We start from the raw sequence: 11895 nt of genomic DNA on the forward strand, positions 1-11895 counted from the left end.
ACGCGCATCTTTTGTGACAATTATTTATTCTCGCGTTTATCGAGGTGGTGCGGCCTTTCCGTACCTGGCGCCCAACTCTCGCGAAGATCTTAGTGGCGTGTCCGAGAGCCGACGGCAATTTGCCGACGCGGCGAACAGGCGACTGTTTGCCGTCGCTCGCGAGAAGTTCCGTTCGCGAGTATCGTCGCACACTATATATTTGTATAAAAGTACTTAAATAATATTTCTAATATTTATGTGTTCGGTATTTACACATATGTATATGTGTGTGTATAAAAGCAATATATCATATACGTTAATTAATTATAAATATATCAAATATATTAATTATGCGTTAATTAATTATAAATATATCAAATATATTAATTGATTATAAATTGTTCTCTATGCACGATTTATGAATGTAAAACCATTTCGGAGAATGTATGTCAGATGGAACATGAAGAAGTAGTCTCCAAGTTTAATTCACTTGAAGATAAAGAAAATACATGTTCGAATCAGTTGCATACCAAGTGCAATGAAGGTAAGAGTGATGTGAAGGAGAAGAAAGGATTGTTGACCGATACAAAAAGTCAGGAAAGTAATATAGATCGCGCTACACAAAATTTGGCGTATGGAGAAATAAAATTTCGCCTTCGAAACAATAAAACTCAAGTTTACCGCGACGATAACGATAGCGAAAGATCACGTTCGCTTACGCGGAAAGGTGCGCGCAGAAAGGAAAAAACAACTAAAGATAAAATCCAGGATGCACCAATTCATACAAAGGCGCTCAAAAAAGAAGAGTCTACTCATTTCCTCGTTGTTTCACAGAAATATGACACGTCTCGACAAATTTCGTCTCGAAAATCATATGTCAAAAAAACTTAACACTTTACATTGTTGTCGTATCTTTAATTCGCATTCCTAACGGGAGAAAGTTTGAAAATATATTTCATTAATTTTGCTAAAAGACTTGGAAGTTCTTATTAGCTTCGTTGAGTCTGGTTAGAGGAACAAAGGACTTGGGTCCAAATCGCGTCTTACGACATTTATCGTCGTTGAAACATTAATTTATATATTTTCTGGAGAGAGAGAGAGATTTGTAATTCTTCCCATCATCAGGTTAATAATTGACACTTATATATGTGTGTTGATTATATTTATATTAAACACTATATATTTGTATAAAAATACTTAAATAATATTTCTAATATTTATGTGTTCGGTATTTACACATATGTATATGTGTTTGTATAAAAGCAATATATCATATACGTTAATTAATTATAAATATATCAAATATATTAATTATGCGTTAGTTAATTATAAATATATCAAATATATTAATTGATTATAAATTGCTCTCTATGCACGATTTATGAATGTAAAGCCATTTCGGAGAATGTATGTCAGATGGAACATGAAAAAGTAGTCTCCAAGTTTAATTCACTTGAAGATAAAGAAAATACATGTTCGAATCAGTTGCATACCAAGTGCAATGAAGGTAAGAGTGATGTGAAGGAGAAGAAAGGATTGTTGGCGCGTACAAAATGTCAGCAAAATAATATCGATAGTGCTACACAAAATCTCACCTACGGCGATATTAAATTTCGCCTCCGGGGTAATAAAACTCAAGTTTACCGCGACGATAACGATAGCGAATGATCATCTTCGCTCACGCGGAAAGGTGCGCGCCGAAAGGAAAAAAGAACTGAAGATAAAATCCGGGATGCACCAATTCATACAAAGGCGCTCAAAAAAGAAGAGTCTACTCATTTCCTCGTTGTTTCACAGAGGTATGACACGTCTCGACAAATTTCGTCTCGAAAATCATATGTCAAAAAAACTTAACACTTTACATTGTTGTCGTATCTTTAATTCGCATTCCTAACGGGAGAAAGTTTGAAAATATATTTCATTAATTTTGATAAAAGACTTGGAATAGTATTCATAGTCAAATTTTTTATTTAAGATCATCTTAAATTTATATTCAGATAAATTTGTTATTATATGCATTATTTCATTGACTACGAAACATTTGAAGATAAACTTAAAACAATTTGAAATATAAGGTTGAATTCCGAATTATTATAAAGAAGTAAAAGATAAAAGATATATTTTGTTAATAAGTTATAATTTTCTTTGAATCGGGCATAATTTTAATTAAAAGATTTATTACTCTTTGTAACAGAATTCGTTCTTTAAGTGACCAAAGCAGAATTCATTCTAATATAGATAACAAATTGGCTGGCAAATTATTTCGGAGATAACTCTATACATGTATATACACAATATAAAATATTATTATTAATAATTTTTGCTGCATACTATTATAATTACGTTAAAATTAAGAACTAATCGAATATTTTCAATATTTTTAAAATGTGACAGGTTATTAAGATTCGATATTTTTTATCATTATTAACTTAAACGTCATATTTAATGCTTTTTTAATACTTTTAAAATTCTTTTTTATGTATTTATTTTTATTCTTTTTTGTGTATTATCTCTACTGTAGAGTATAATCTATCTATACAGAATTACTTTTAAAAATCCAATGACAAACCTATGTAGGATAAATCTAAAGTAAAAAAAAGTATTATATATTAATTGATCATTAATCGGTCGTCTTCAGAAGTAATTCCGAAGACAAATCTGTGCATGTACCAGTTACATTGTATCCCATGATCGTGCTACCATCAGAGTCTCCAAAAATTAAGAATCTCTCAAACGATGTGAAGAAATTCACATTGTGCAACATTAAAATGTGGAAAAACAAGATGACACACTTTCGCAGTTAGTATCTTACGAGAAATTGTAATAGACATTAAAACTTACGAGGACTTTCACATGTATATCTTTTTAGTTGACAGTGTGCCTAAGAATCCTTTAACTACATTGGCTGTTACGAAGGCGGATGAATTGAATACTAGAAATGATTTATTAAACACTCACAACATTGATTTTCTTCCCAAAATTTCGCCCCATAAATTAAACTTAACGCGGAGCGATGCACCTAATAACAAGATATCAAATAATCAAATGACTGATATAAACAAGGCTATTAATAACAAACCGGGTTATATTTTACGAGACGTCAATAATGGATATGTTTCGAACGAATCCGTTATGATTTCGCAAGCTGCGACCTCTTTGAATATACAAAGTGACATTGGCATGAGGTAAACTATAAATGAAAATTATAAACAAGAAGTAGTAAATAGAAATTGTTCTGTTGTCAGTGTTATCAGCCGTAGAGATTAATCAGTAAACACCAAAAGTAATATAGTAATATTACATAATATTACATCATATTTATAATTTTATAATAATTATATTATAAAATTATATTATTTTATAATAATCATATTATAATTATTGTGACGTGGCGATTTCGCCGTCACCAAGAGAAGCGGGGAGACGAGGAGAGCTGCGCTCGCGCCCCTTCTTCCGCGGGAAGGGCGGCTGCGAGGAAATTGGTCTCGCACGCTTTTTACGTGCGAGATCGCGTATTGTAATTTTTGCTATTTTTGTTGTTTTAAAATGTGTGCTCGGCGGCGACGAGATAGACGAGGTGCACCGCTCGAAGCGAGGCGACGGCGGACCGGTAGAGGACGACAAGCCGAGCGGGGCAGGATCCACCCCTCGCTATCACAAGCGAGGGGGCCCCGACCAGATTGCAGCGGGGCGCCAGGAAGGGCTGACCGTAAGGACCAGATCCCGGGGGACGCCCTGGGATACCTCAAGCTTTTGGCAGCCACCTGAGCGCCCACGCTAAATAGAGCTGCCGTCAGAGACAGGATGCCGTCGACGTAGAATCGGAGAATTCGGCGGTGTCGCGCGGGCCCTGTAAGGCGCCCGCGCTAGAGCCGTACGTCCCGCAGGACCAATAAGACCTAGCGGCGATCGGCGGCTGATACCGCGAGTTAAGGAGCCTCGCGCTCGCGGAAAGGATCGTCACTGTGCGGCTAGCGAGCGAAGCGTGCGCTGGGACGATAGTACGAGCGAGCGACGAAAAGCCAGCGAGCGGACGAGACCGCCAGCGAGCGAGCGAGCCGACAAGCGAGCGATAGAGCGGAGAACGAGAGGCGAGCCCAGCAGGAATTTTTGGTGAGCCGTCGTACATCTGTCGTTCAGCCCGAGCGGGGAAAGATCGGAATGGTTGCCGTCGCTTCACGACGGCTGCCGGAAGGGTTCCTCACCGCCCGCGACGACCCATTTGACCTCGCGAGAGAATAGCCGCCCTTACCGCGTGCCTGCGGCCGCTTCACCGTGTTCGCGACCGCACAGTACGGCGAGCTAGAGCGTAAATATTGTAATGACTTGAGATCATTGTTAGAAAATGCGGGTTCCCGAGAGTGGCGATAACTACGCGGTTCGCGACGAGACAATTAGGGCCGGGATGCACCCGGCTGGCGCCCACGGCAATATACTTATTAAAACTTACGAGGACTTTCACATGTATATCTTTTTAGACAGTGTGCCTAAGAATCCTTTAACTACATTGGCTGTTACGAAGGCGGATGAATTGAATACTAGAAATGATTTATTAAACACTCACGACATTAATTTTCTTCCCAAAATTTCGCCTCATAAATTAAACGCGGAGCGATGCACCTAATAACAAGATATCAAATAATCAAATGACTGATATAAACAAGACTATTAATAACAAACCGGGTTATATTTTACGAGACGTCAATAATGGATATGTTTCGAACGAATCCGTTATGATTTCGCAATCTGCGACCTCTTTGAATATACAAAGTGACATTGGCATGAGGTAAACTATAAATAAAAATCTCTAAATAAATGAATATTCTCTCGATACTCTACTGAGTATCGAGAGAATATCGCGAGCCGCGTGTCGCTCGAACTCCGCGAGGCAGAAGGATCCTCGACGACGGATCGGGCTGCCGCATGATTTCACGATTACGCGATTCGGAGCCCGCACATATTGTAGTATCTTTCTTTGTTGTTTTTTTTTTGTTGTAAATATAGAGTGATGTTAAACGATACGTGTGCGCATTCGTAATTCCTCCGACTCTGTCGCCTGTTCCTCTCGTGTCGCGCGAAGGAAGGTCGCGCGTCGGCACAAGAACCCCGCCGCTCTACCGAGGGATAATCTTTGAGAGCTGCCGGCAAGCTCGGCCGTCGCCGCAACGGCGGGGACGAAGTTTTGGCCATATTCTCGCGTGCCACTAACGGAAAAACGGTCACATTATATTTAATATTATACTTTACATTAATATTACATTAATACACATCAATAAATTACAATTCAAATTAATTTATTACATTAATATTTAATTAATGTTATAATTTTTCTACGAACGAAATGTAACTATTACATACAATATGTTTTACATTGCGCTTATATTGTTGAGTAAGAAACTAGAACATTTATGTAGACTTACTGTTGTTTGGCATTTATGGAGTAATGACGATCGTCCTTACACTATTAAGAATTATTATAAGATATTGAAGGAGTTAAAAAATTCGGTTAAGTTTTCAATAATTGAGGACGCGTATGCAGGTAACAACCTGCTGATAATGTTTTACTGTTAACTATGAACGTCAACAGAAGGCTATAGACAATGGTGGCGATTATTTGGTTGATGGATAATTTATTTGTATTGAAAACATATAAAGCTAAAATCTTAACTCAAGAATCGAACTGAATTTTTTTACTAATGAAACATACTTGCCTGGTTCAGATTATCGCAAACATATTTTTAGGTCGCCTAGTCAAGATAACAATCGACGATTTACGAAGAAAATAAATTCTAACTGTACAACACCTTTAAATAGTCCTTCAACTGGACTAACGTCTTCAATAAAGGTAGGGAAGACAAATTCCTATAAATAATGAAACAGTTGTATTATCGATTCAATGTGTTGTCTCCAATGTACTGACTGGCCGTTAATTTTATATATTCAATTAAATATGCAATTTTTTCAAATTTATAGATAATTGTATGTATTTTTATACAAAAATTTTTATATTAATGAAACAAGTAGACTAGATTGTTCAATTATCTATGTGTTACAATGTTTGAAGTAACATTTATGTCTTTCATGAAGGTATGTTATAAGCAAGACAAAGTGACAAATCAGTTTTGAACCAAGGAGGAAGACTTTAAAAATATTGACCAAATGTTAATGACATATATGTTAGACAGCGAAAATTGTTATTTGAAAATATTGCCAGATAAAGAACGCGAGAGGGAAGATCGTGCTCCTAAACTTTCTGCCTCTTTTCTGCGCAAAACTATAAACGCGCAACAAAGAAAAATCATCGTAGAGTATTTGATTTTTCTTGGTGTAAGTTTAATATAGAATAAAGTAGCTTAACGCTTGAATTCCTTTTTTAAAAGGAAGAAGTGTGAAGTGTGCGCATGTTAGATATATAATAATTACGCATTTGAACATATAATGTTCAACACAAAAGTACTATCGAAGCTTGTTAAAAGGAAAAAATGTAACAAGTTGATATAAGATATTTTAGATTTCTTCTTTCTCTCTCTCTCTCTCTCTGTTTCGAACGGCCTGAGGTCTAGAGCGGCTGGTTCGTAATGCCGTCGAACGTTCGCCGACTGCTATCTTAAGTTGCGTGAGTATGTTGTGCTCTCCTATTCAGAAGCCTCGTCAGATGGTGTGAGGAAAGTGCGAGAGTGCTCTTGTGTATAAGCGTACTGCGTGGCTCAGCATAAAGCCCGCGTGGAGTTGCCCGGCGCCTCCGCGCTGGGAATGAATCCCGCTTTCGGAGGATGATAGTCACTCAGAGTATGGAGACACTAGTCCGTCTCCTTTGGTGAGTGTCGGTACCGGTCCGACTGAGATTCAGCTCTGTTTGGCGAGGAAATAACAGAGGCTGAATTCGATATGATAGACAGGCGAGCTGAACTTGCTATCAGTCGCGCATGCGGCAAATGCGATGTCTGGTAGTGCGAGCCTACGCGCAAACGTAACTCTGAATCGCGTACGCGGCCGAGTCGAAGCCTGACGTTGACGTGCAGGTAACCGTAAACGTGCGTTGCTAATACCGTGTGCGTGACGAATGCCAAGTCTCGTCGAGGCGAGAAGCGAAGACTCCTCGCACATAGAGTCGCGGATGCGACCACGTAGAAGTCTGGAGTAGACTTAGGCCAGCGATCAGGTGATGCGAGAGCGTTGTGCCTCTTGTAGGGAAGTAATAGCGAGTATGTCTCGCGTAAGGGCTGCGGCCCTAGCAGCGAAGCAATAGCGAGCTTGGCTCGCGCGAGAGCTGCGTCCCTGACAGCGACTAAGTCCGGTGCGGACGTGGAGGCGAGCTTGGCTCGCGTGTATAGGCTGCGCCTCTGGCAGCGGCTAAGTCCTAGGCGGACGTAAATGCGAGCGTGGCTCGCGTGTATATGCTGCGTCCCTGGCAGCGAAGCAATAGCGAGCGTGGCTCGCGAGAGAGCTGCGGCCCTGGCCGCAGAGTTCTTGATTACGACGACTCGCGCGGAGTCGTGAGCTCAATCGTACTAAGTTCTGTTGGCGCTAATACCCGGTATTCAATACGGGAAATGTCGCGAAGCGAGACGTCGACCGCGGTGGAGGCGTCAAGGTAATCCGAAGTGGTCGCGCGAAGTCTTCTCTCAATCCCCGATCGTATTGAGAAGGTGCAGATCCGTGGAGTTACCATACACTTCGTAACCTAAATACCAACGTGTCCTCGGACACTCTAGAGGCAATAGCCCAACGTGCAAGGCGCACTCTAAAAGGCTGCGAAAAGTTGTGTAGAATTGCCGAACTCTAAACACAAATGCCAACGTGTCTACGACACTCTAAAGGCATTGAAGATCGATGCAGATATGCAAGTATACCTCTGGTGAGGCAAGTGCCCACGTGCTGGCGCACTCAAAAGGCGATATGAAACTAGCTAGAGCGTAAAAGAATACCTGATGTGCAGTCAAAGCTGGCAACAGGCAAGAGGCATAAAAGCCTTGAGTGGTCTCGCGCGGCGTCTTATATAGGCGCCTAAGCGAAACTTAACCGCGAGAAGCGGCTCCGGCCGACGCGCTCGCCGCGTCGCGGCGACGGCGCGCACCGGCGGCGGTAGGCCGGCGACCGCGAGTTGAGCGGCGCCTGGGACTCGGCCGCCCGCCGTACTCGTTCCGCATGGACATTCTACGGCCGTCCGGAACACTCTCTCTCTCTTTCTTTCTCTCTCGCAAGTCGAGAATATATAGTTTAATAACTGTGATAATTTTCAGGTGCGTTATAACTACGATTCAACTATTATTTATCAAACTGTCAAGTTATTTAACCTCGTTGTTGATAGAATTTTGATAAACACGGAGCAAATAAAATTAATGGCTTTAGCATGCCTTTGGATAATTCTTAAAAGAGAATTACCTAGTTATAAAGTACCAACGGTAACCCAATTTCTCGTTCTTAAAAAGCAAAAAATATATACGTATAATAAAGTATCGCGATTAGACTAGTTGTATTGTAGTTTTAATCAATTGATTTGTCGAATATGTAACGGGATTAAACAATTTCTCGCGGTATACTTTCTTTTCTCAGACAACTATGGTATTGAAATTGGCGAAGGACGTATACAAAAATCAAGAGAAACGTTTATTGATTTTTGAGAGGGATATACTTTCAATCCTAATGTTCAACATGCGGTTTGCCGACCCGTATTCGTTGCTTATACAGGGTGAGTCATTTTAGTCTATGGATCCGAATATCTTCCAAATTACGGTATCTACAAAAAAATGGTTTAGATAAAAGTTGACCAGGACAGAGGGGGTCATTCAATTGTACCATTGGTTTTGACCTTGAGGTCAATTTTGAAGGTTACTTCAAGGTCACGATGGTTTTTTCTAATGGGACACCCTATTTTTGACTGCGGATTTCGAAAGAGCGGAAAATTTTACATCAAACTTGTCTTATGAAAAAATTGTTTTTGCGACCTTGGAAAGGTCAAAAATGAAGGTGAAATGTCTGAAAAACGATCTGGTGTACTTTTTCTGAAATGACGTGGTTTTCTGGGTAACACAAATGTGCATAATGCTTAAACAAAGTCAATGAATTGTAAAAGTGTAAATCACTTTAACTAGCTTGACCTTGAGGTCAATTTTCCTTTAGGGTGCTTGATTATCGTGAGTCCCCTTGCCTCTCACGTTGGGGTGCTTGATTATCGTGAGTCCCCTTGCCTCTCACGTCGGGGTGCTTGATTATCGTGAGTCCCCTTGCCTCTCACGTCGGGGTGCTTGATTATCGTGAGTCCCCTTGCCTCTCACTGACACTGTAATTTAAATGAATTACCCACGGAGTAATTGTTCAAAATTACCTCCGTTGGCTTCGAGGCATAACTGCAATCTGTTTTGAAAACTATCCACAGTTCTAAGCAGGGTAGCTCTAGGAATGGCTGCACAAGCTCTACGAATGCGGTCCATAAAATCATCTCTTGTGGTTGGTCGTTCAGCAAAAACAACATTTTTCAAGTATCCCCATAAAAAGAAATCAGGCGACGTCAGATCTGGTGAGCAAGGAGGCCATTCAACTGGACCCCTTCGTCCAATCCATCTGTCATTGTAACTGGCATTTAAAAAGGTACGTACAATGAGTGCATAATGCGGTGCAGCACCATCTTGTTGAAGCCACATTCTTGCTCTTGTTGCTAAGTCAACATCTTCTAATAAGCCTGGTAAGTGATCTCTTAGCAACGATAAGTAACTGTGTCTATCAACGTTCTCTTCAAAAAAATAAGGTCCAATCAAATAACCATTTACAATGCCGCACCACACCATAATACTCCATCGATTTTGATGATCTATTGGCCTATACCAGTGGGGATTAACATCTGACCAATAATGGCAGTTGTGTCTATTAAGTTGTCCGTCACTATAAAATTTAGCCTCATCTGAGAAAAGCACATACCTAAAAAAATTAGGATCATCGTGTAACATTTGTAAAGCCCACTGGCAAAAAGCAATACGCATCAGATGATGATTAGGCTGTAAAGCCTGCGTAAGAGTGATGTGGAAAGGGTGATAATTTAGAGCTCTTAAAATTCTAACAACAGTTCTTTGTGGTATACCTATTTCCCTTTCAATCTGGCGAGTACTAACATGAGGATTAAGGTGAACTATTGCTGAAATAGTTACAGCTCGCGCATCATTTTCGTCATATTCATGATGTTGACGTTGACGAACAAGATGTCCATTGCGAGCTCTTTGGACTAAACTACGTATTGTCATATCAGTTGGATGTCGCCTTTCAGGAAAACGTTGAGCGTAAAGCCTTGATGCTGCATTGTAATTGCTATGACACTCCCCTAAAACTAATATAATATCAACAATCTCATTAGGACTATAATCAGCCATTCTGGAAAGGTAACTTGTGAATGTAATTACCTACATACCCTGTATGTATGTTTGGAATTTTTAAATTTAAGCAACTTTAAATAGTAAATTTTTCAATTATGCAGAAGTGAGTAAGAAAGAAAAGGAATAAAACTCTATTATTATAACAATAATTATAAATCTTAAATCAAACGTAATTGTTTAGTTTTTTTCAATCGTTGATTATTAGCATTAGGTATCGGATACCTTACGTCCGCTTCTCCCGTAGTAGAAATGGATTTCCATTTATCCTTGATATGACCTTGATATGACCTTCAAAAGGTCAGGTCGAAAAACTAAAAAATCCCTATGCTCATGTAAAAAGTGCCATTGTTTAAGAGCCCATTGTCAAGAAACAGGTTCTGCGGTCAAAAATAGGGTTTACTGATCAAAAAATGCGTTATGAGCCTCAAACAACCTTGAAAATTGACCTCAAGGTCAAGCTAGTTAAAGTGATTTACACTTTTACAATTCATTGACTTTGTTTAAGCATTATGCACATTTGTGTTACCCAGAAAACCACGTCATTTCAGAAAAAGTACACCAGATCGTTTTTCAGACATTTCACCTTCATTTTTGACCTTTCCAAGGTCGCAAAAACAATTTTTTCATAAGACAAGTTTGATGTAAAATTTTCCGCTCTTTCGAAATCCGCAGTCAAAAATAGGGTGTCCCATTAGAAAAAACCATCGTGACCTTGAAGTAACCTTCAAAATTGACCTCAAGGTCAAAACCAATGGTACAATTGAATGACCCCCTCTGTCCTGGTCAACTTTTATCTAAACCATTTTTTTGTAGATACCGTAATTTGGAAGATATTCGGATCCATAGACTAAAATGACTCACCCTGTATATTATATATTAAGTTTCAACAAAATACCTCGATATATCAATAAATACGATATCATTCGTATCTATTATTGCGGTAGCTTTTTGGTATGGATATAAAAATGCATATCTATATGCATACACACACACACACACACACACACACATATATATGTGTCTCACACTCTCCTCCGGGCATTTTGTGGGAACGTAGAACAGGCTGCGGTGAACATAAAAGTCCTGTATCGTTTTGCGATATTCGCAATAATTATCGAGATATTAATTGTAGAAAATTTGTAAATGATCATGCAGAATATGATAAATGAGTTATAGTAGCGACGACTGCCGTCGTGAGTGCATTATTACGTAAAATCATACAATAATCTCCTTTAATTAATAATTAAAAATCTATGTGATTATTTGCAAAATGGTAGAGGACTTTTTTGTTCAATTTGACCTAAAGTATAAGTACACGACGGCAGTCGTCGCTACTATAACTCATTTACCATATTCTGCATGATCATTTACAAACTTTCTACAATTAATATCTCGATAATTATTACGAATATCGCAAAACGGTATAGAACTTTTATGTTCACCGCAACCTGTTCTACGTTCCCACAAAATGCCCAAAGGAGCGTGTGAGATACCCTGTGTATATATATATATATATATATATATATATATATATATATATATATATATA

At 39.2% G+C, this 11895-nt stretch overlaps 2 protein-coding genes across 3 annotated transcripts; one reads left to right on the top strand and one right to left on the bottom strand.

Annotated features, from left to right (window-relative positions):
• The first annotated feature begins 432 nt into the window (after nucleotides 1–432).
• LOC116849451 lies at nucleotides 433–11309 on the top strand. Its single transcript, XM_032826593.1, has 6 exons — nucleotides 433–785; nucleotides 2618–2778; nucleotides 6194–6306; nucleotides 8223–8384; nucleotides 8536–8663; nucleotides 11210–11309. Exons 1-6 carry the CDS (start codon nucleotides 433–435, stop codon nucleotides 11307–11309), a joined length of 1017 nt encoding a protein of 338 aa, XP_032682484.1.
• Nucleotides 9125–10513, bottom strand: LOC116849446. 2 transcript variants are annotated; one of them, XM_032826590.1, is made up of 2 exons: nucleotides 10058–10513; nucleotides 9125–9897 (listed from the first exon to the last, which is right to left on the bottom strand). In XM_032826590.1, the coding sequence occupies exons 1-2, from the start codon at nucleotides 10341–10343 to the stop codon at nucleotides 9791–9793; spliced, it is 393 nt and encodes a 130-aa protein (XP_032682481.1). In that variant the 5' UTR covers nucleotides 10344–10513; the 3' UTR covers nucleotides 9125–9790. The 2 variants fall into 2 exon arrangements, with proteins under 2 accessions (XP_032682481.1, XP_032682480.1); XM_032826589.1 differs by having other exon boundaries at nucleotides 9125–9496; nucleotides 9579–10513.
• Nucleotides 11310–11895: the final 586 nt, after the last annotated feature.

Source organism: Odontomachus brunneus, unplaced genomic scaffold (genome assembly GCF_010583005.1).
Source record: "Odontomachus brunneus isolate Ranch 3 - 2012 unplaced genomic scaffold, Obru_v1 Obru_scaffold_116, whole genome shotgun sequence".
Classification (NCBI taxonomy): domain Eukaryota; kingdom Metazoa; phylum Arthropoda; class Insecta; order Hymenoptera; family Formicidae; genus Odontomachus; species Odontomachus brunneus.

Excerpts from the sequence above, each read along its gene's own strand:
- LOC116849451 (XM_032826593.1), top strand. The coding sequence starts at position 433 with ATGGAACATGAAGAAGTAGTCTCCAAGTTTAATTCACTTGAAGATAAA. Across the intron at positions 786-2,617 it reads AAGGCGCTCAAAAAAGAAGA|AAGTAATTCCGAAGACAAAT; the intron begins GTCTACTCATTT and ends GGTCGTCTTCAG. Across the intron at positions 2,779-6,193 it reads CAAGATGACACACTTTCGCA|ATAAAGAACGCGAGAGGGAA; the intron begins GTTAGTATCTTA and ends AAATATTGCCAG.
- LOC116849446 (XM_032826589.1), bottom strand. The coding sequence starts at position 10,343 with ATGGCTGATTATAGTCCTAATGAGATTGTTGATATTATATTAGTTTTA.